The sequence below is a fragment of the Martes martes genome, assembly GCF_963455335.1.
Source record: "Martes martes genome assembly, contig: scaffold_52, whole genome shotgun sequence".
Classification (NCBI taxonomy): domain Eukaryota; kingdom Metazoa; phylum Chordata; class Mammalia; order Carnivora; family Mustelidae; genus Martes; species Martes martes.
In genome coordinates, this window is record NW_027666563.1 from 443,418 (window position 1) to 467,713 (window position 24,296).

The 24,296-nt window shown below is 39.5% G+C and overlaps 1 protein-coding gene across 1 annotated transcript in view; it reads right to left on the reverse strand.

The window, feature by feature from the left end:
• F13A1 (coagulation factor XIII A chain) overlaps positions 1–24,296 on the reverse strand; it is a gene marked incomplete at its 5' end in the record, with an annotated part of 166,037 nt that overhangs the window by 137,990 nt on the left and 3,751 nt on the right. Inside the window, one exon of the mRNA XM_080831468.1 lies at positions 16,173–16,361. Within this exon, the coding sequence (XP_080687594.1) occupies positions 16,173–16,361 (189 nt within the window). The remainder of the gene's footprint in view (positions 1–16,172; positions 16,362–24,296) is intronic.

Sequence of the window (24,296 nt, forward strand, 5' to 3'; positions counted from 1 at the left end):
GGATGGACAAGGAAAAAAAAATCAGCCAATAGTAATGTCTCATCTCTCTTCTCTATCCCCTCTCCCTCACTAAGGGCCTGCCTTAGGGCTGTCCTGCCAGGATTATACCTTAACCAAGTTTCTCATACTTAGTCTCTTCCCTCAAAGAGGAATCAGTAGAATTCAGATTCTGAATATTGGCTGGTTCCAGCATTTCTGACCTGATGCTGAAGTTGGGATCTGGAAAGATCTTGGAAGGATACAGGGTTCACTGAATGGGAAGCAAAGATATGAACCCACCCCCATCTCCAAATTGTATGCAATGAATGGAACTCAACTACGGCAATGTATTCATTTATAATGTTAGGGAATTATTTCCATGAAAAATAAATATGGAGGTGATAGTTGAATATTTGAATTTTAACAAGAATGGGTTTATAGAATCTTGCCATTAGCTGTTAGCTGGGACCAGTCCCTTTAGAATGTTGCCAAAGGCTAATTTCATGGGGTACAGTGTCGAGATGTTTGGTGACCAGGTGCTGCCAGGGAAGGCAGGTGCAAAGGTAGTGCCAGCATAAGGATTTCTGAGCTGCCCAATACATTTGCAATACCACTACCTCTGTTTCCTCACAAGCAAAAGGTAGATTATAACTGTAAGTTCCTCCTATAGCTAGACCACACACAGAGAGAATGATGGCAGACCTGACCTGGGGTTTCACACTTGTTGAACCACACTCACGAACTTTGGCCTGTTTATTCCCCAATTTGTTCCAAGTCTCTGTTACTCTCCCTGTCCAGTCCTAGTACTCTCCCAGGTGATCTGACTAAACATCCAGAGAACTCAAGGCAGCTAAGGCCTCCCAGAACCCTGAGGGGTTATAGAGGGCTGTGGCAATATCTTCTGCAGCTCCAAAAGAGATCTAGAGAGAGGTTTAGCTCTCATATGCTGGGGGGCAAAAGTGGCTGCCTTCTGCGTCAGCCCCATTGGTAGCTCAGGTCTCTTTGCTCCTGCAGCGAGGAAGTGCAAAGGAGCCCACACTATGTCTCAGATAGCTCGCTGGGGCCTGTTTCCAGCTCTGTGCCTCTGTATTCATTTCCTGTTGCTGGGTTTCCTTTCCTTTGCTCTGCCTCATCTTGAATGGATGTCCCTGCTTGACCTCACCTATGCTGGAGGAACTCACCATCCCAAGTCTTCACTTCCAAAGCCATGTTAACATGGCACCACATTCAATCAAATGCTCTTGGATCATCATCTCTTCCCCATCTGAAATGGTTTTTCTGTGCCCTGTTTGGACACTTATTCCAATTTTTTAACATTATGAGACTGTTCTCTTTTCCTCTCTATATACCTCTGATTTTCTAGTAGTTTCCTCTTGCCTCAGCTCTGATTTAGCAGTCATATATCCAAGGTTTACCAAAGACAGCCCCAGATTATGCCTATTTTCTTAGCCTCTCATCTATTTAGTCACTCATCCCCTCTCAAAAGTGTCTTGGCTTAGAGGATGCTTTATAGGGCCACTCTAGCTGTGATCCACTTTGCTCTACCAGGCCCTGGGTTGAACTCGTGCAAGAATGCATTTGAAGACTTTATTGGTCATGGGTAGTTTCCAGACCTGTAAAACAGATAGTTGGGCAAAGTGATGGCTATGCTACTTTCCAGTGCCCAAATATTTATGATTCTGTAATTCTATGCAAAGCACCAAGCTTTGAAATGCTTCACATTTAACAATGAGCAAGTACACAGAGTAAAACATTTAGAGGGGCATGATTTTCAGAGCAGCCAATCCTAACTGCTTGGTGGGCAGTGCTCCTGGGCTCTCCTCTTCCTCCTTCAGCTCCTGGTTGGTTTCTGCCTTGAATATAAGCTCAACCCTCCATCTCTTTCATTCCACACACTTTCAACTTATGGTACCCTCTTCTCCTGCATCTCTTCATACCTGACTTCCAAAGCTTTTCATCTTTTTTTCTCAATATTTATTGTCAGAATATCTTGTTTCCTCAGGACATTGTTCTCTGCAGAGTGTCAGCTAGATATTCTGCAGAGCCTATTTGTGCAAATCTGCAAACAGGCCAGCTGGATAATATTATCCATCCTTACAGAACATTTTCATTTTTCTAAGGGAGCTTCAGATATTATGCATTGATTTGAAGGAGTAACTACAATGGAGAAATTCAACTTCCTGTTGCTAGAATGCCTTTCATGGCATCATATAGGCAGCTGCCTCTCTACCTGACTATAGATCCGGCAGTGATAATCATATGCTGGTGAACATAAAGTACGCATGAATGAATGAATGAGATTGAAAATATTTTTATTGTAATCCATTTTATTATCATTCTACACATTCTTCTCTGGAAGCCTTTATTTTTAAAGTGTACTTGGTTTCTCAGTTTGGAGTATGAGAATTTGATCATCTTTAGATTATCAGGAAAACATGGATTGTAGATATCACTCTCTCTCCTCCCCCTACAGGTATATTGGGTGAGTAAAGTAAAGGGATGCGGATATCACCCAAGTCTCTCTTGAGCTTTCATGTGCACAGAGACCTACACCATTTAAGGAGCCCCTTTTAGACTGCTCTTGAAAGCTAATGGTGACTTAATTGCATTCGATCATGTTAATGAGATTCTGATCTTTGACAAAAGATAGTTTTTCAGGGCTCGTGTTTTAATCTGACATGATGAAGTGGATTGCTTAGTGGCGATAATGATTCTGCTGTGTGGAGAATCCAGATGTCACGGCTCACCTCTACAAAACCCTGCAGAAGACCCAGCGGAAGAGCTCTGAATTCTAGTTAGTGAAAACATTCACTAAACAAACAATAACCAGAGGCTGACTCCATAAGGTAAGTGCATCCCAAATGCACTTCTGACCCATTGTCAGAATGGGTCTCCATAGCACAGCAAGCTCCATGAAACTCCAGGACCCTCAAGAACCAGTGGTGCCTAAACCAAATACAGCTGTGAGATCTGATTCAGTTCAGGATTCCTTTTCTCATTAGAAATATGTGTACATTGGCAGCACATACACTCTTAGGCTTCCAAGAATGCCTTCCTCCCAGCCTGGAGGGTACACACTTCCTGTCCCTCTTGTGATACTCCCAGTTCCTCAACATCCATCTCAAGAACTTACTTGCCTTTTCCCAAGATCTCACCCTTTACCTCTAGCCTAGGTCCCTCCTATCTGCCCGCCTCTTTCACACATTTCTGGTAAGGAAATTGATTTTATACTACCTGGTTGTGTTTATTAATTGCTGAATTCTCACCCCAACCACAATAAGCTCTTTAAGGACAGGGATGGTGTCTTAAATCTTCCATGGCACCTCACACAGTGCCAGACACAGTGGAGGTTTCTGCATCAGAAATTCACTGAACTAGTAGGACATGAGATATTATAAAGACACTTAAACAGAAATGGAGAGGAAATAGACAGGGAAATAAAAGAAGCCACATCAAGACCCCACAAAGAACCTTCAACAGTGCAGCAAAGGAGCCTCTAGGTGGTTAAGTTCACTTTAGCCAGAGATAAGCCAGTCATTTGGAGCATCCCACCGGGCTTCCTGAAGGCTCACACACAAATTGCTGTACCCAGCTCCTCAGGATAACTCTTATTACTCCCCTGATGGGTAAATACCAAAACATCCAGCCATAAGACTCTGTGTATGTGTGTACAAGAGAGAGAACAAGAGTGAGAGCAAGAGACAAACGGAAAGAGACAGAGATGAAGAGGAAGAGAAATGACAAGAGAGGATGGAAAACATTACAAGGCTGAGATGCTGAGAAGAAATAAAAGGTGAAAAGGATAGAAAAGGAGAGGTGCTGCTATTTATAGCTTACCTGTGGTCATCTCACAGCTGTCTGGCTCTGGATGCTGTTATAGTAACGCTTTATGAAGGTTATACTGCCTTAAGGAATACTGTAAGGACTTAGCTTTCCTATATAGTTGTGATATTCAAAATAAGCCTGGTAATTGGGTCATCTTATTAGCAAGCAACTATCACTAAGGAGTTCCAAGAGCTTTCCAGTCAGTCCCTCGTCAGTCCATGTAACACACTCGCAGAGTAATGAGATGGCATAGATTATGAGTAATTAGTCCATTTTTATCCATTCTTCAGTGGGTTTTCATTCCACGTGGACACTATCTCTCTTTTCACAGATTGGAGACTTAAGAGCAAGGTATCCGACTGGACACATTAATTTTCATTAAATGTTTTCCCTCTCCTTTTTTAACTTCACATACTGTAAGAATGTCTTAGAATTTATGTGGAAAAGCCCAGGCGCTGCCCATGCTGAATAATCCCTGAGTTCAGACCAGAGGTTTCTGGTCATGTACAGTTTCAATTATGTGGGTGCTAATTAGTAAAGGTTGTGAATTCTCACAGGTGAAAGAGGTCAATGTAAGACACAGCATGAAGACAAAAAGAGAAGGCAGCGAGGACAATGGCAAATTAGGGGAGTAAAAAAGAGGGAGAAAGAGGAGGAGGAAGTCAGGCATCTATGCAGGATTCTCATTCCAACCTCCACTGTCTCTTACGAGTGCGTCACACAGCATACTTGATGTTATAAAACACACGGGAGACTCTATTACCCTCAAAATCCTGGGCTACACTGAGAAACTCCAGCTCTGCAGGATGGGATGTGGGTCACAAGGCAGGGACGAGGGGACTCCCTGCCGGTCTCTTGCACTAAAATATGGATGTCAAGTCCTCCTACTTTGAGACTAAACAGCTTCTGTCACTTCAGCTAGAACTGTAGGCAAATAATTCCCAGCAGAACTTGGTCTGTGGGTTGTCAGGGTTCCTATTTGATTAATTAAGCTGTCAGCATGGATGTTGTAAATATTGGATATTTTTGTTTGGAGGTTCAACGGTCATTATCTTGCTTGGCTAACAGGAGAGAAAAGAGGGAGGGATGGCCTCCTATTTGCCTTTTTGACAGCACGTTCTTACTTAGTAATAGTCCTTCCTCAGAGAACCTCACTCAGTGCCACTGGTCCTGATTGCAGACATTTTGAGGGCTCACCCTGCCATCTTCCCTCTCACTGCCCTCTCTTCAAACCCAGGGTAGAGGTGGGGGCATTACCAGGGCAATATATAATAGCAGAGAAATTGATTTCATAGAAAGCTGAGGAGTCGGTCATACCTAGAGTCAGGCTAAACCAGGGCCTCAGCAAATCTCCATTCACAGGGAGACAAATAAGAAGCTTAGAGGAGTATAAATGGATTAATCTACCAAAAAATCTAGAGAGGATTAATCTAATTATTCGATTACAATCTTCACAGTGTGTCTGCCTACTTTTAAAGATTTTATTTATTTATTTATTTGAGAGTGAGATTGAGAGAGCGAGAAATAGGATGAGTGGGGGTTGGGTGGGCAGAAGGAGAGGAAGAGAGAGAATCTCAAGCAGACTCCAAGCCCACCATAGAGTCCTGTGTGAGGCTGGATCTCATGACCCTGATATCATGAAATCAAGAGTTGGATGCTTAACTGACTGAGCCACCTGGGTGCCCCTGGCCTTCTTTTATAGGACCAAACTGGGCAGACCACTGGGCTAAGATTCTGATCATCTAAGAGGAAGTTGGGGACAGGGGACTTCCCCTTCCCTGCACAGCCCTGGGTCAGTCACTCAATCCCTATGCACTCTGGTCTCCAGATTTTCAGTGAGGCTTATTTCTATCCTGCCTGCTTCCCAGTATTGTTTCGAGAATAAGAAGGTAAGAAGGTACTTTCCTATACATTATCTCCTTTAATCCGTAAATAGCTGTTAGAAGTAAATATTTTCAGGTGAGGAAATGTAACTCGGGGGATCTGTGATTCTGTTGTTGCTCTGAGTGGTAGAATGGGGACTCTCACTGGGTCTGCCTGATTCCAAACCCTCCCCAACCACTGTATTGTTTCCTGGACCCTTTACCAGAGGAGCTGTCATCCCTGAAATGTCCACATGCACAGAAAAGGGTCAGTCATGGAGGCATATACCTTTGCCTCAAACCATAGTGCATAATTTTATTACAGGTGAGTCTTATTTGACCATGTAAAAAAAACCCAAAAAACAAGCACAATCTCACTACTTCTTGTTATAAAGGTAAATATTTTTTAAAAAGAGGAAAATATCATATAGAATAATGTATTGCACATTTACTCTGTCATCTATTAGCAAGATTCCTTCCCCTCCCTAAGTCTCTTACTGATGCCCCTGACAGCAATCTCAGCCTTCCAATTTATCTTTCATGCTCTGCCACAGTAATCTAAAAAGAAAACACTTAGAGCTTTTAAACATACTCCTTTAAAAAACTCTTCCATAGAGGCTTCTGGTTGCTTATAGAATAAAATATAAATTTTGAATCAAGGTGTATGAGGCCATCAATATGTTTCCAAGTTTTCTGTCTCCACTAAACTTTACTTTTTTTTTTTTTCTAGGACATATATTTTCCCATTACATTGGGAATGTAATGAGATCCAACTCTTCCTGGGGGACTCTTCTAACTAGTCACACAGCCAATCTCTCTCCCAGTGTGCTTTCCAAGCACTGTGCCCAAGAGATTGGCATTCAGTTCAATTTCTAGTGTGCAGGCCGTCCCCTCCAGACTCTTTGAGAGCAGAGGATGAACATATATATATTAATACTCTAATCCCAATTCAGTGCTTTGCACATGAAAGGTGCTCAGTAAGTATCTAATAAACACATTCAAAAGGAAAGTAAATCAACTTTATGATAACAGAAGCCAAACAAAAATCTGTCAAATAATATATAAATGTAAAAAACAAAGTAAAGTAATCCTTTACGAAAAGAAAAGTTACTGAATATAAGTGCCAAATTTATAGAGTCATTTTATTTATTTTTTTAAAAGATTTTATTTATCTATTTAACAGAGATCACAAGTAGGCAGAGAGGCAGGCAGAGAGAGAGCGAGAAGGAAGCAGGCTCCCCACTGAGTAGAGAGCCCGATGCGGGACTCAATCCCAGGACCCTGAGATCATGACCTGAGCCGAAGGCAGCGTCTTAACCCACTGAGCCACCCAGGCGCCTCTATAGACTTATTTTAATGTTGGCACAAAATCTAAAGTACTGAAGAAGAAAAAAAAAACCCAGATAATATATTAAGTTACCATAATACACAGACTACAGTATTCTGCAGAATTAAGGTAATCTGTAACAGTAGTTCAGCATCTCCTAGAGTGAGTTGTATATTTTGCTAAAGAGTGTAATGAAAATAAAAACATGGTAGAGTAATGTTTGTAGTGAAACAATTTTGAGATGCATGAGGCTAAAGAAGATTCACTTTTTGACCCTGTGCATCCTCAGAGCCTTTAATATACTAAGGTGTGTTGGGATTCTCCAAGAAAAGCCACAAAACACAGCATGACCTAAATGCATTTGACCACGGAACTTTTTTCTTTTTTTTTAAGGAGTCTTTCACATGACACGTGTTCATAGAGAACACACTCTGGGAAACACTGTCCTAGTTTCTTAGATGCCATTATTCATCACTTCACAGAGGCTTAAAAATGAACACACTTATCGTCAATGCAGAAACACACAGAAGGAAAAGTCTGAAATGATATCCCATATAAATGCTGCTTCAAAATGATGGAATGGGTAGCCTATTTTTATTAAAACACAGCATTAAACAGTGGAGAGAGCACAGGCTAAGAAATATTTCTCTCTATCTTACCAGCTTCATGATTTGGGGCAAGAACTCTCTCAGCAGACAAATTGTGCTCTGTCCATGAAATTCACAGATAATGATTTTATCTGGACTTTCTGAACCAAAAATCTCTAGGGGAACAAAAGTCTTAAGTGTCTCGGTTATGCTCTCAGATACAAGAAATGGTTCTTTGCTCTCCTCAGCTCCTGCTGCACCTGCTCACCTCCAACGTCTTTGAGAAACTTGAGGTCATCAGGCCTGATGATCAGTTCCTATCCCTCCACCTAACACATTCACATTCTTTCTTGTGTCTTTCCCAACACCTTCAGAGGACAGGGATTCTTCTTCTTAGACAATCCCTCATCCATGCCTCTTCACCTCCTCCAGCATTCTGCCTCAGCCGCCCAGTGATTCTTCTGAATCTTCAGATTCTTCATCTACTGGTTCTGTTCCCCTTGCCTCCATACACATTAAACTACCTTCAATCCTAAAACAAACACCCAAACCAAGACACCACCTTCTCTATCCTATATTCTTCCAAGTTACTATCCAAATGGTCTATTCTTCTCTTCCAAAAAGATTAATCCACATTTGCCACGTCCACTTTTCATATCTCATTTACCTTCAAATCATTAAAGTTTGGTTTGTCCCTGAGTAACCAGTGTCCCCATGACTGCTGAGTCCGGTGGGAAGTTCTTACATCACTGCATCTCCTTGTTGTATTCGATAAAGCTGGTCACCCTTTCTACTTTACACACCCAGCTCGCTTGGCTTTAGTGACTCTGTGTTCCCTGATTTTCCTTCTGTTTATCCGATCATGTGGTCCTTGTCTCCTCCAGGGGCTCCAGCTCCTGGACTGATTCCTTAAAAGCTGTTTGCTCTCAGGATTTGAGCCTCGGTCTGCTTCTTATCTGATTTACTTTTTCTGAATAATTTTACCCATCTACGATGTATGAAATCGAAACTGATTCCCTAAACTTCAAAGGCTGACATGTTTATCTGGAAGTCCTTCAAGTACTTCAAACTCTGAAGGCACAAACCAAATCACATTTATGCCTCCACTATTTGCCTGGTGGAGGTAGTGTGCATTGTGATTAGGAGAGAATGTCGGGGTTCAAATGGAAGCCCCAGCACTCTTCAGATGTGACTCCAGGTACGTTACTCATATCACGCAAATCCTCATCTCATCTGAAAAATGGAGATAACCATAGTCCCATACCCATAGGGGTGCCCAAAGAATTAAGTGGGACATACACAGAACCTCTGCACAGTACCCAGTGCTGGTGAGTGAGTTATCAGTGAAAGCCAGTATCATCATTACCACTTCCCACACTCATGTTTTTTCCCCCAATTTCCCTGCATTCTTTATCTCATTTGGAATTGCCAGCCTCTGTCATCATAGCCATACAACTCCGCAACCTGGGAGCTACCTGACTCTTTCCTCCCCTCTGCTCATACGGACTGCCATTCACAAGTCCTGTAGATTTTGCCATCCAAATGTTCCTCAAATCCCATCCGTCCTCTCCATTGTTACAACAGCTGCCTTAATCCAGGCTCTAACTCTCTCTCTCCAATATTGAACCCCCAACTGAGAATTGTTAATGTCACTCTTATCCTTAAAACACATCAGAGTCTGACACCCCAGCTGGCTTTCAAGAAACGCTATTCAAGAAATGAGTGAAATAGAAATATTGAAGTTTTGAGGATAATCCAATGTTTTATGTGGTTAAGAATGCAGAATATGTGCAATTGATATCATCCTGTAAATGGCCTGGTCCAGGATGAACGACCTCAGTGTGCCATCATTAAGGGCTGCGCTTTCAGACTCACAGGATGGCCAAGCTGGAAGGGACTTCTAGCACACGCCACTGGGTGTCTACAAGCATCTGCTACCAGTGCCCCTGCCCTTCTCCTCTCAAGGGACTGGAAAAATGAAATAATTTTATAGCTTCTCTTATAGATAATGGTAGCAAGTGAGACATGAATAGTTTGCTGGAAGCTTCCAGAAAAGCTTTTGTTGCCCTGATGGGAGGAGCAGGCTTTGCTGATGCCATCCCTCCCCTCTGATTTCCACCATAACCAGAAATATGAAGCCTGGAGCCATGAGAAAAAGGCAAGAGAATCTTTGAGGTGCTGTCCTGCACACATTGGGTTCCTGTGATTGGGCCCAAGGGGAAAGGAACTTGCTCACGAATCCTGTCATTTGCTTGGAGGGCTCACTGGGTAGGGCTGCTTTGAGGGGGATTGTTGGTAAGGAATCTAGCTCATATGTCCCTCCTCAGGATGACTCTCCCAGGTAAGTAGGGGGCCCATGTCAAAGTAGAACAAAGTAACACCACAAATTTCCTGTTTTCACAGTTGCAGCTCCAGGTTCCAAACCCTATAATGAACACTGCTCCAGATTCTTTCCATGATTTGCCATGGCTTCAGGCTCAGAGGTAGAAAGACAGAAAAGGCCCCATAGAAGACCAGGCACATTTTCACCCACCTCCTCAAGTTCATTAACATGTCCCACCTAACGCACAAAGATGGCTATGCTCTGCCAGCAACTAATGAATGCAGTTATCAAAGCGTGGGGACCATCTGTAGCTCACGTGCGGGGAGTCTTGGCCAAGGAAATGCATTAGATGTCCTGTTCATCTTCTCTACTCAGAGGACCCAGGAATCAAAGGATAAATCTGGGACCATTTGAGAGAGTCTATCTACTTAAGTGTTTAAAAAGAAAGAAAAAAAAAAAAAGCTTGATTTAAAGGCAGGATCACCGGGCGCCTGGGTGGCTCAGTCAGTTAAGCATCTGCCTTTGGCTCAGGTCATGATCCCGGGGTTCCAGATGGAGCTCCACATTGGGCTCCCTGCTCAGCAGAGAGTTTGCTTCTCCTCCTGCCCCTCAGGCCCCTTGTGCTCCCTCTCTCTCCTTCTCGCTATCTCTCTCAAGTAAATAAATGAGTAAATAACGTCTTTAAAAAATTAAGAAAAATAAAGGCTGGATCACTTACACATAAATGCTGTGGTTCTGAAGATAGTAACAAAGGAAACTCCAGCGCTTAGCATGTCCCTGCTCATCTGACATAAAGTCACAGGGAAAGAGAAAGGAACGTAATAACTGAATGCAAACTGCAAACAAGTAAGTGTAAGGTGACCTTTTTCCTGTGTTTTAAAATTTTTTTTATTTTTTTATTAACATATAATGTATTATTAGCCCCAGGGGTACAGGTCTGTGAATCGCCAGGTTTACACACTTCACAGCACTCACCATAGCACATACCCTCCCCAATGTCCTGTGTTTTAATATAGTGATAGCTTGCTCTATGCAGTAGTTATATTCTTTAAATTAGTGCATAAATTGATCTTTGCTGATAAATCTAATCGTAAACACTTCAAGAGAAATATTTGAAGAGATTCTTTATGTGTTTTTATTTTTTACAAAGCATTCTTTCCCTGTTTTTTTGTTTTTTTAAAATCACTCCTTCTACTTTCTAGGTTTCCTGAAATTGAGGTGCACCTGCATGTATGTATAAGACTTTGTGCCTCATTCCATTCCTAGTGCACATTTAATACTCTTGTCTCTTCTTATTACTGCAATTATTTTTAAAATCCAATTTTCATGGTTTTATTCAATCCTATTGAAACAAATGTTGCCTTTCTTCCTTTCTCTCTCTCTCTCTCTCTCTCTCTTTCTTTCAAGTAGGCTCCATGCCCAGCATGGCCCAATGTGGGACTTGAACTCACGACCCTGATATCAAGACCTGAGCTGAGATCCAGAGTTGGATGATTAAACAACTGAGCCACCCAGGTGCCCCACAAATATTGTATTTTGAGAGAAAAATCTCTGAGTCCCATGAGTGTCCCACATGTTCTTTTTCTTCAGTCCTGGTCCTACCACTGTCATGAGAACTCGGGCGGTTTTGGCACCCCCTGAATGACACGGGGTGCACAAAAGAATAAAGGGATAAATCTTCTATCATGGTCTTTTTTTTTTTTTTAAAGATTTTATTTATTTATTTGACAGACAGAAATCACAAGCAGGCAGAGAGGCAGGCAGAGAGAGAGGGGGAAGCAGGCTCCCTGCCGAGCAGAGAGCCTGATGCGGGGCTTGATCCCAGGACCCTGGGATCAGGACCTGAGCCGAAGGCAGAGGCTTTAACCCACTGAGCCACACCCAGGTGCCCCTCATTGGTCTTTTAAGGCTATTTACAAATGTGTCTGATTTCTCATACGCCAAAGAGTAAATGTGGAATTTTGTTATTTTTCTTTCCTTGTTTCTGCAGGAAATTTGGAAATATGAAATCCTCAAATGTAATAACATCTATTATAGGTTACACATACTGGAATACAGCTTACCTCTGAAAGTACACATTGTGAGCGCTAAGAAGGATTTAGAATACGTGTTGATTTTTTAAATAGATAGATTTTTATCTGAAAGGTAAATTTGCTATGCTTCTCCTCTCCCACTTTTTTACTGAGGGAACAAAAGTAATACAGTGCCTTCTGTGAAAAAGAAGGGAGGACTTCACATGCTCACGGTGGTGATGCTGTGGTCATGGCCCTGACCTTCCCACTCAGGACAAAGTGTCCTGCCCCAGTGACTCAAGCTCTCCCTGGGAACCCAATCTGACACTCATCTTGTCATCTTCACTAAGACTTCCATTATTATAACTATTTTCTGAGTGGTCTGTGGGAAAGAGCCTCAGACCTCAGTCAAGTCCACTTCAGGGACAAAGCTTTCCTCCCTCCTCTCTGCACTAAATATTTGACTATAAAGGAGATAAAAAATGTTCCTGTGTAGATGGAGCTAAACCGGGGACAGAGCTTCTAACGTTGACACACAGGTAGTCATCATTGCGTTACAAAGGTGTGAAGGGCATTTTAATCAAATCTAGTCCAAACACGTGTGCATGTACACACACCCACACCATCCCCCCAACACCCCTCCCCCCCCCCCACACACACTCAAAAGTGATCAATGAACTAGGGGAAAAAATAAAAATAAATTTTCATCAGATTTTAAAATACTCTGAAAAATATTAGCTGTGGATTCCTTTCTCACCTGAAGTACACATTATTAAAAAATAATAATAATAGTCTGCTCCCTAAAATGTAATGGAATTGTGGTTATTACATGTCACCTCACACACAGGAATGATGATTTAGTCTTCCTTTCTCTCGCCCCTCAACTGGGATAGCAAACAGTTCTGTGCAGAACCCCAAGTTGTCCTGACGCTGTTTATTCTGATTCTGTGGTCTCTTTCCTCCCCTCCCATTTCCACTCTGGCTTCAACGGATTTTCCCACATTTACATTCAAATTTGTACTGTAAATGAAAGGGAATACAAACCACATACTTCCAACTAGTTAGGGGTCAGAGATATTTTTCTAAGGAAGTGTTTATTTTTAGCTCTGATGTTATTACTTTTAATTTACACACACACACACACACACACACACACACGCACATTCCCACAGAGATCCATAATTTTACCTAGATGCATACATATAATCACATCATTGTGCTTGCTTTTTTTCTCTTTTCCTTACCAGCTTTTTTTCTCTTTTCCTTACCACCTTTCCTTTTGCTCTCCTTCCCTTCTTTTGGCCACTATCCCACCATGGAATACACGTCATCACCTGTGTGTGTGCTTCTTACTCTTTTCTGCACTCACAGTGCTCTACAGACCTAGGCACAGTCACACACATGTAGAGAAGATGATACGTGCTTGTCCATATTCTGTTTCCTCACCACTACCTCACTCGAACTCATCTGACGTAGGTCTAATTCATTCTTGTTTTTAAAGCAACAATCCATTATGTGACTATATCACAACATATTCTGCCATTCCACTACCGAGGGGTGTTTACTTTTAGGTCACTCTAACAATGCTGCGGTAAATAATACCCACCTTTATAAACTAGACTTTAAATGTCTTTGGTATCTATTTCCTAGAGGGGAGTTACTGAGTCAAAGGCATATGTCTTTTTAATATTAACAGATAGTGGCAAACTGGTTTCTTAAAAGGTTATGAAATTATACATTTATATCAGCAATGTATGTTTTTCTTTTCTTTTTTTTTTAAAGATTTTATTTATTTATTTGACAGACAGAGATCACAAGTAGGCAGAGAGGCAGGCAGAGATGGAGGGGGAAGCAGGCTCCCTGCTGAGCAGAGAGCCCGATGCGGGGCTCGATCCCAGGACCCTGAGATCACGACCTGAGCCGAAGGCAGAGGCTTCAACCCACAGAGCCACCCAGGTGCCCCAGCAATGTATGTTTTTCTTAACATACATGCCAGCCACAGATATTATAGGTTTTTTTCTAAATTTTTGCCTGTTGGATAAAAATGACTTTGCTTGGCTTTCCCAGTCTGCTTATGAATTTGACTACGTTTTCCTATGATCACAAGTTATTTGGACTTTTTATTTATTTTATTTTTTATATATATTTTTTTAATTTGGACTTTTTACATTGTGAACGGTCTCTTCATATACTTTGCATATTTTTCTATTGCTTGTCTTGAGATTGTCAATTTGTAAGAGCTTTTTTTTCTATGCTAACCTTTTATCACTGATGTATGTTCTGAATATTTTTTCAGCTCTACTATCCATTGACTTTATATGTGATATTTTTGTCATATACTTATAGTTTGGTCATTTGTTCATATATATGGTCATCTGTCATATTTTGGCATGTATAAACCAAATATATATACATGTAAAATAATATATATAATTTTACACATATATTTAAATATATGTTAAATACAAGAATATGTTAAATGCATATATTTACATGTAACATATATATCTATATATACTAAAATACCAAGATGTAAAATACTAGTTACTTCAGCATCATTTAATTTATTAAAACAACAAACAAAAAAACCAAAAAGCCCACATACTTGTCTTACTCCACAAAACTAATGACTATATTCAGTAGTTTTGTATACTGACATCAATTTCTGGATTGTCTATTCTGTTCCACAAAACACTTCTTATAGTATGTTCGATAGCTGCTTCTGATGAAAAATGCTCTTTTTTTGTATCATTTTCTTCATTTTTCCAAGTAATTACTCTTACAAATGAACTCTTATTTTATTTAAAAAAAAATCCTCCATTGGGATTGCTATTGGAAATGCATTATATTTACATACTAATTTTGGGACACTTAAAAAAAATTGAGATATCACATCCAAAAAATGCTTTTCTTTTCCAAGTTTTTTTCACATTTTTATGAAGATTTAATAGCTGCTTTATTTGTGTTTTGCATCTTGTTTTTTAAAATTTATTTTTACATTTCATAGTTTTACTAACTCTTATATGTGGAATATTTTTCTTCTTATTTCTATTTCTGGGTTCTCAATGCTAAAGGGAAAGGCTATTGACTTTTATGTATTTATCTTCTATCTAGCCATCTCACAAAGTTTTATTAATACTGTGCTTTCATCCTTGAATCTATTGGATCTTCTATATATACAACCATAGCATTAGCAAAATATATAATTTTATTTTTCTCAGGATTTATAGGAGATATTTCTCTTAAATTGTTCATTTGCTAAAATCTTTGAAGCTTACAAAAAAAAGAATGTCAATAGCAGGTATCTCTCTCTAATTTCTCATTATAATTAAATTAACTTTTTGCCACTTAGAATAACAAAAATTGTTGGTTTGGGGTAATTTTTACTGTAATTGAGATTTATTTTACTTTTGTTTTATTTAAAGTCTTTAAAAAAACCAGCTGCTGAATTTTGTCACATTCCTTTCAGTGACTATTGATCTGATTGCCTGATTTTTTCTTTTACTTTATTTATATATAGGATTATATAGATAATTTTTCTGATATTGAGCCACCTTTGCTTTTTTGTGCATGTGTTTACTTGCTATATTTGTAAATTTCTAGGAAAATATTTACTAAAATGTGTCAAATATTAGTAGCTACAATTTAAAGAGTTCCAGGATCTAATTAATTTGGGTAACACCCAACCAAACAGTTAAATGGTACTTCGCAGAACTGTTAAGCTAATGTGTATTGTAAACCTACAAAAGGAGATTAGAGTACAAAGTGTTTAGTGAGGTTTACTTGACTGTCTATCTTTCCTGAGTCATCCCCTGGGAGTAGATTAGAGCTGAACAAAGCTTGGGAGATGCTTATATGGAAATTGTATACTAAGAATTGAAAATAGTTTTAGCACATAAGACTGATGAAATCATGAGAGTAAAGTTGATAAATTAAAAGCCACACTATAGGATGCGGTAACCGTTTGGGGAAAAATAACTAACATTTTGTACCAATTATACTCACTTTTATTATATAAGATTTTTACCTGGCTAGGCTCAAATTATTAATGTTTGGCATTATACAGACCCATCTTAGAGCATAGGGTGGTCCTGGGGCTGGATGTAGCCCCAGCTCCAGCCAATTGTCAAAGTATAATTCTAGGAAGTAAACAGTTGCACCTGTATCCTTCTCTACTGTGTGGCCCATGGTATTATGACTATCATAACATGATGATACAGATGGACTATCACAAAAGAGCTTGCTCATGGCACTCACCAATGACATATTCCACTCTGAAGAGATCTCTCCTGGGGTCATATGGACGATTGAAGTCGATCTGGATGTAGAAAGACTGTCCTCTGCGTACAATCAACTTGTTGTTTTCATACTTGTCAGTGTGGTGGTCTACTTTATTGGTGTCCCATCTCTCTTTGAACAGGTGAACACTCGTGACATGAAGGTAGTCTACACATTAAAAAAAAAAAAAATTGAGGGATACCACTGAGTAACTTTGATACAACTGCAAACTCAAAAAACAAGATTGTTTTTCCTGATTCTTTAAGTATTGAGATAATGAGGTCTGTTGGATAAAACTCTCTATTGGAGGCTGATAGATTTAAGAGTCCTTCTCTTGTGACATTCTTGCCTTCAAAGAGGATTTTAAAAGCTTTGTCCCCTCTGATCTCACTTCAGACCACAGGGCACTCACTTGGGATAGACAGAGAAGGGCTGATGATGTCTCCCATATAGGTCTAGGTACAGAGAAACTCAAGTCTTCATATCCCCAGAGCTCATGCTGGCTCAAGTCTTCACATTTCCAGGCTCATGCTGGCTTTCATCATGACTATCACCTCACTATGTCACTAACTAGGAATAAGGACAGGATAGCCATTTCGATTTTCTTTTCTTTTTTTTTTTAATATTTTATTTATTTATTTGACAGACTGAGATCACAAGTAGGCAGAGAGGCAGGCAGAGAGAGAGGGGGAAGCAGGCTCCCTGCCGAGCAGAGAGCCCGATGCGGGGCTTGATCCCAGGACCCTGGGATCATGACCTGAGCCAAAGGCAGAGGCTTTAACCCACTGAGCCACCCAGGCGCCCCTCCATTTCAATTTTCTTATCTTTAAAAAGGGAGGAATTAAATCTGACAAAGCCTCAAAAGGACGTTCCAAAGGTCCAAGTTGACCTTTAGTTCAAAATTCTCCTCTTACTTCAGATAGGGTCAAATACCCTTCCTTCTACAATTCTAAAAGTAGATCTAGTCCTTCAAAGATAGGAAAGAAAAGAACAGGTATGGAGACAGAATACTGACATTTCGCTGAGATAGATATAACTTTTTCTACTTTGAACATGAAGGAAAAAAGTTTTACATTTCCACCAATCTGGAAGTCAACCCTGATCTGATACAAAATCTATAGGTCTTTCCTCTGGCCTTTTGGAATTGGGAGGATAAATGTCAGTTATACATTTATTTCAGCCATGATAGCACTGGATAAAGGTTAGATCCCCTCCTACTTTTCTCCCATTCTTCTGCAAATGATCCCTGAGTATGACGATAACTCTACCCATCTACACGGTAGTTTGAAAATCTAGTCTAGAGATAGATTTCTGCATGCACACTTGGAGTTGTAAAGGGGGAATTAAGGAGAGAGTCTGGTGGGGGTACACTGGACTTCTGCTACCCTGATCCTGTCTGCTGCATGGTTTGCCTTCACAGTTATGAATACAGTGTACACAGAGCACAGCTGCTGAGCTTGGACTCATGCTGGAACATCTCCCTGAGAGACTCCAATGCCTTCATTTGTGGTTACACGGGAATCCTGTGCAGGACACTTGGTCCCATCTGACTTCATTTTTGTCTCATAGGAGAAACCAAGAAGTTGGGCTCATTAAGATACTCTCTAGTACTAACATCTAGGAGTTCCTGAAATGCTCTTGATGAATTCAAAGTCCAGGTAATCCTGAGTTTGAATCTCAGGTCTCTTAATTATATAGGTAGGGATGTTGCCTCACAGAAGCTGAGTTTTCTCACCTTTCAAATGAGGAGACTAATACTTTGAGAATTTCTACAAAAATTCAATTACATAACAAGACAACTGCTCTGGCACAATGCCTGGCACATAGTGGGGCCATAAGCTTACTTGTGGCTAACTTACCTATAAACTCTGATGGAGCTATGGTCTGTATTACATGATGTGGTGCTCAGTGGGCTATTCTGACTGCAACATTACCGCGCACAGAAAGTGCAAGATACAGTTTTATTTTTACTCCATTGCAGAACCCTGAACATGGTCCCCTAAAGGGCACTTTCCTTCCATTATGCTGTGGGTGGAAGATGTTTAATTCTCTAGACCTCTCTCTTCCAAGCTGCCTTTCACCTAAGTTCTTTGGCCTTATTAAGGTCACAATCTTAGTGTTAAGGCAGCTTCAGAAAGAGCTGGAGACTCATAAATGTCTTAGTTGAAAAGGACCTTAGGAATCAACTCATCTGGTCCTCTTAGCACTGTGCTTTCCAATAATGTTTTTATTTTGTTTAAATGTCTGAAAACCGAATCCTCAGAAATGGGTTTAATCAGGTCTCCATTAATCAGCACCAATGGAAGGAATACACTGATATTATAGCCTCGCAGAATCTCTGAGGGCAAAGGCACTTTCTAGACCATCTGGTAGACCTGCTATGTACTGCATGAAACATCTTGAAAGCCCAAATGCTTAGGCTTTTTGTCTTCAACTGAACAGGAAACCCACTATCTCACAAGGCAAACAGTCCATTTTTAAACAATTTTAATTATTTGAAAAGCCCTCTTAAGATGAACTGACATCTGCTTCCTTGTAATTTTTCTAACCATGGATCCTGGTTCTGATTTCCGGATAAATATAGACTACATTCTATTCATTTCATCTGGCACTCCTTAGGTATATAAAGACTTCTATTCCTTTGACTAAAACACTTTCCATTTCCTCAACTGTTCTTTTCCAGAACTTTAACTCTCTACTCTTTTCTGGAACATATTTCATTTCATAAATTTCTTTCTTGTTGTATTTTTCCTAGAATTAAGTACGTTATTCTAGCTACTGTTTTTCCAATGAAAAAGAGAGACTGTTTCACCTTTCAAAACAAATAGCATACTTCTATTATTTCAGTCAAAGGTATCACTAGTATTTTGAATTCTTTTATCTTATTTTTTGATTTACAGTAAGCATCTGTTAGAGCAAAAACTTTAAAAATACATTCTGATGTCATTTCTACCAGTAGTGCCTTATGATTCAATCCAGACTCCTAGAAGCCAGCCATATCTATACAAAAGTTTTCTTCTTTGTAGCTCAATTTTAAGGTTTTCCACATATTCATATTAAATTTTATCTTATTGAATTTGGTTAATTGTCCCAAGCTCTTAATATAATTTTAGACCCCAAGCATATATTCAATATATTTAATATTCTCCCTAATTTCCTGTCCTCCAGAAATTTTATGTGTGTCATTTTATGTTGCCATTCAAGGCACGGATATAAATATTGATTAGGTCACTGCCCAGTAAATACAAGCTAGATAACTGCACGGTGGTAGGCTCTAAAAAGTGAACAGATAGTTACGACATAGCACCATAAAAATTCTGATAAAGCAGTATAGGGTATTGGGTGGAAGAGGGTATCTGGGAGGTACAGGGAGCCTGTAACTCAAATTGAGGGAGTGTAACTAAAGAAGATTTTTGGAGGAAGTGAGGTATATAAGCAATAGTCGGAAAGATGAACAAGTTAGCCAGGTAGGAAAAGGGGTGGGGAAGGATGTTTCAGCGAGAGGGGAGCAAAGACTTAGGCAACAGAGTGTCTGGTTTACTTAAGAGATTGAAAGATGATGGGTTGGCTGGAGTGCAGAAGTGGGACCACAAAGGAGGAGTAGGCAGGAGCCACTCATGCAAGCCCTGTACACCATGTTAGGGGATTTGGACTTTAACTACATTGGGGATACCATGAAAAATCTGAAATAGCAAACTGACATACCTTCATATACACGTGTGTGTGTGTGTGTGTGTGTGTGTGTGTGTAAATTTCAAATGCTTCTGGTGAAAGAATAAGAAAAGGAATGGATGGTGGCAGTGTTGGAGGCAAGAAGGTCAGCTAAGAGGCTGCTTCAACACTCCAAGTGAGGGATGGCTGAAGGTTTTGAATGCACTGGTCCTGGAGCGCTGCCAGGATTTGCCTTATCTCATCCCACCTCCACTCCCATGATAATGTACCCCTGAAAATGAGTATATCAGTTTTATGTCTTGGCTTCCCAAGTATCTTTGACAAAGAGAAAAATAAAGCTGGAAAGAGAAAGTCAAGTGTTTTTTAGTATCTGGTTCTCATTGGTTTTATTTTTATTGCAAATGGAAACTCTGGCTTTCTAGTTCCATGGGCCTGTCCAGTGAACTTGGTTAATATCTTGTGAGTCCAGCTAAAGCCAGGCTATCTTCAAAGTAGTGTAATGCGGTGATACTTCGGTGGGATATTAATATGCACTGGAAGAATAAGAGTTCCATGGTTACACCAATTTGGGAAAGGCTGGCTTAACCAAAGTCAGTCAGGATTCTTGAAAGATTTATGGGAGACTTTTAATGATGTAGACTATAAATCTCCTATAGGTCTCATATTTTCCAAATTTAAAAGACCATGGGAACTATTTTTTGTAGCAATGAGTGTTTTGCAGAATATGTTCCAGGAGATGCTTCACTATTTACTAATTGTGCAACCTCAGGGAAGTTATTTAATCTCTCTTCAGTTTCCTTATCTTTAAAAAGACAATGAAACACTCACCTTATAGGGTTAGTGTAAGGATTAGATTAAAAAAATGTAGGTAAAGTGCTTTAGTACAGAGTCTGGCACCTAATAAATGATCACAAATTGTTTTTATTATATTAACATTGTTACTATTAAGAGAAGAGATTATCATAGTGGATAAGAGTATGGATTTTACAGCCAGACTGCCTAGAGTCACATCCCAGCTCTGGCACCTACTATTGCTGTGACTTTGCACAAGTTATGCAAATTTCCTGTCCCTCAGTTTTATCATCTGCAAAATGGTGGTGGTGTTGGGATTAAATGAGAGAATGCTGCATTCCTGGGGCACTTGGTTAGGTGTCCAACTCTTGATTTTGGCTCAGGTCATAATCTCAGGAATGTGAGACTGAGTCCCACCTTGGGCTCCACACTCAATATGGAGCCTGCTTGAGATTCTCTCTTCCCTCTCCCTCCACTCACTTCCTGTCCCCACTAGTGCATGCTTTCTCAAGAAAGAAAGAACGAAAGAAAGAAAGAGAAAGGAAAGGAAAGAAAGGGAATGCTGCATTCCCTGTATTCTGAGAAGACAGGCTTGTTTTCTTTTCTTACATTTCTACAGGCAGATGAAATAATTTTCTCCTCTTCATTCCCAGAATATGTTTTCCCTTTTTAAAATAAAAATTAACTATAATTAAGCACTTTGTGTCATGTTAATATAGGTGATTTTATTTGTAGGATTGTTAAGCCCTTTGAGGGCAAGACCTCATCTTCACTGTACCCGAGACAATGCAAAAAGAAGCTATAGTAAATACGCTACTTTTCACTTTAAACAAATGTAATGCCTGAATGGGAGCTTGAAGTTGGTTATGCATGATAAAATGGATATTCTATTTATCATAGAATTAACCATACAAGCCCTTAAACGTCATTTATCAGACAATTTCATTCTATCATATACCAGTTTCAGGACTATATATATAGTATATTGTATATTCTACAGTGTTGAAGACAGTGATCTAGGGTTTTATAATATGAGGCCTCCAGACCAGCACTTTTATTTCAGACTGGAATAAAAATACCATGCCTTGATAGCACATAACTCATATATTGCTTATAACAAAAGGTAAGGAAGAACACTAGTAAGTTATTTTGAGTATATAAAACCTACGTCAAAAAAATTATAGTTTCATAGTGAAAACAAATATGTAATATATTTATATTTTCACATAAGTATATATTAATATTTTATATTACATAATGATAATATGTAAAATAAACATATATTAGCATATACATGAGGAATTTGTTTTAAAATAAGGCAATCTACAATGTTATAATTTTAATAACATTTTGTTCCAAGTATGGAGTTTTAAAAAATGTTATTTTTTTCTAAGTGATCTTTTCATTCTCTCCTGCAATATCTCTCTAACAGGTCAGTGCTTTCAGGAAAAAAGGAAAAATAATATCATGGAAAATTATAGTGGTACCCTGTGTGGGGAAAAACTAAGGCAATGATAAGTAAAATCTCCCTGTGTAATCTCTTAAAATAAAAATCCATATTAAAATAGTTTAAACCAAGGAAAACACTTCATTTAAAAAATAAAACTTGAGGGATGCCTGCATGGCTCAGTTGGCTCAGATTTTGGCTCAGGTCATGATCTCAAGGTCATGAGATCGAGCCCTGCACCGGGCTCTGCACTCAGCATGAAGTCTGCTTGAGATACTCCCTCTCCTTCTGTGCCTCCTCCTGCTTATGCTCTCTTTATCTTTCTAAATAAATGAAATCTTAAAAAAATAAATAAATAAAACCTTGACCAAAGCATGGAAGATTAAAAGCAACACTGAGAGTTTGAGAATTCGAAGAACTAATATTCTAGACTGTAGTCAAATGGACAAGACATATGGAAGAGAAATCGGAGAGTCATTTATACTTTAGAGGGAGAAGGAAATGACAGCCCAATTGCCCTCCCCCTAGAGTAATCTGATAGCTCTCCAGATCTGCTAGGGGGCATGAGTACTAAGGAATAAGGTGAGGTCCCAATACCACCAATTAAACATTTTTCTCATTGCTCATGGACACTCATCCGCAGAGCAACCTTTATATTTGATGTTTACAATACCTAATAATAACAAGGGCTCTACAGACGTCACAAAATATCATAAAATACAAGCATAGATACACAAATATCATAGTTTTTCTTTTGTCCATTTTGCTTAGTGTTGTCTCTTTTCATGCAGTAAACACTCAGTAAACATTTATTAAGCTGGCATATTGATTTCTGCTTTTTTTTTTTTTGGATTAATGAGACATAGTTTAGTTTGAAAGAGCCTTCTCATCATCCAAGCTCCATTCGACACAAACAGGAAATGAATTTGCTTCTCCCTGCCCAAGCCCAGTTCCTGGCAAAATGGAGCCACTCATTGCTAAGCTACTTTTTTTTTTTTTTCTTTAGAGATATTGTAGCTGGGAAGTTGGCAGTTTGCTGTTTCAAAGTGACAGCTTTCAAAAAGTCTACCTAACACAGTTTAGCCTAATTCCAAACACACCAGAAAATGGACTGTTTAAAAAAAAAAAATCTCTCCTCATGAGCCAGCTGCCTCCCTGTCCTCCTACCCTTTCCCTAATATGAAAAAAAGTAGATTATTTTCTCCTTACGTTGTAAAAATATTCTTCCAAGAATGATTATACCTGTCATAGGTGGAATCTTGAAATAAGTTAAATGTTTAGGTTCATATCCTAGAAGTTCCCTAGTGAATTGAAATCTCCTTGCAATCTTTGGTAATACTATTACCAAACTGTAGGCATAAATACTGTCCATGAGGAAGTAGGTGTTTATTGTTGAGATAAGAGGATAAAAGTTTCTCTTTCATATTTCTTTTGGATACCCCGAATTTTAAAGTATCATTAATTAGAATGATTAAAATTAATTTCTTAAGCAGCTTATTGTTTTTTAACTGTTGCTATTGAAATGTCCTGTACCATAAAATGTATAAGAAATGTTCAGCTGCTCAGAGGAATCTAGAATAAGAAGTGAGACCAGGATCTTCTCCAGGGATGGAAATATGCCTTGTCTACTTCTCCTCTCACCAGAAGTATCTCAACTGCCTCCAAATATATTTCCTTCTCTCCATTTGCTCCTTACCTTTGGAATTACCTTCATGAAACATAATTCTGATTATATCATTTTGCTATTTAGAATCCTTTGCAAGTCCTCCTTTATCTGCAGGAGAAAAGGTAAGGTCTCAGTGTACCTACTGTAACAGATCACTGTCTACTTTTCCCAGGTTCATCCCCCTCTTGTCCCCATTACTTGATATGCACGGTTCCCTCTGCTAGAAATGCTGTTCCCATGCACTTGTCTGTCTGGAAGACTCCTATTCATCCTCTAGGACCCAACCCAGATGGCCTTTCATCATAAAGCCTTCCTCACCCTCTTTCCCACTGTTCCCATACCATACCATTCCTTTCTCTGTTCTTTCACTGCAACTGACATTATTTTTGTAACAGTATCTATTCCACTGAATTGAAATTTTATTTTCTGTGTCTATTTCATCCAGTAGATGGAGAGCCACTTGAGGCCAGGGATTGGCTTACTCATCTTTGTGTCCTCAGAACTTAGCGTACTTCCTGACACATAG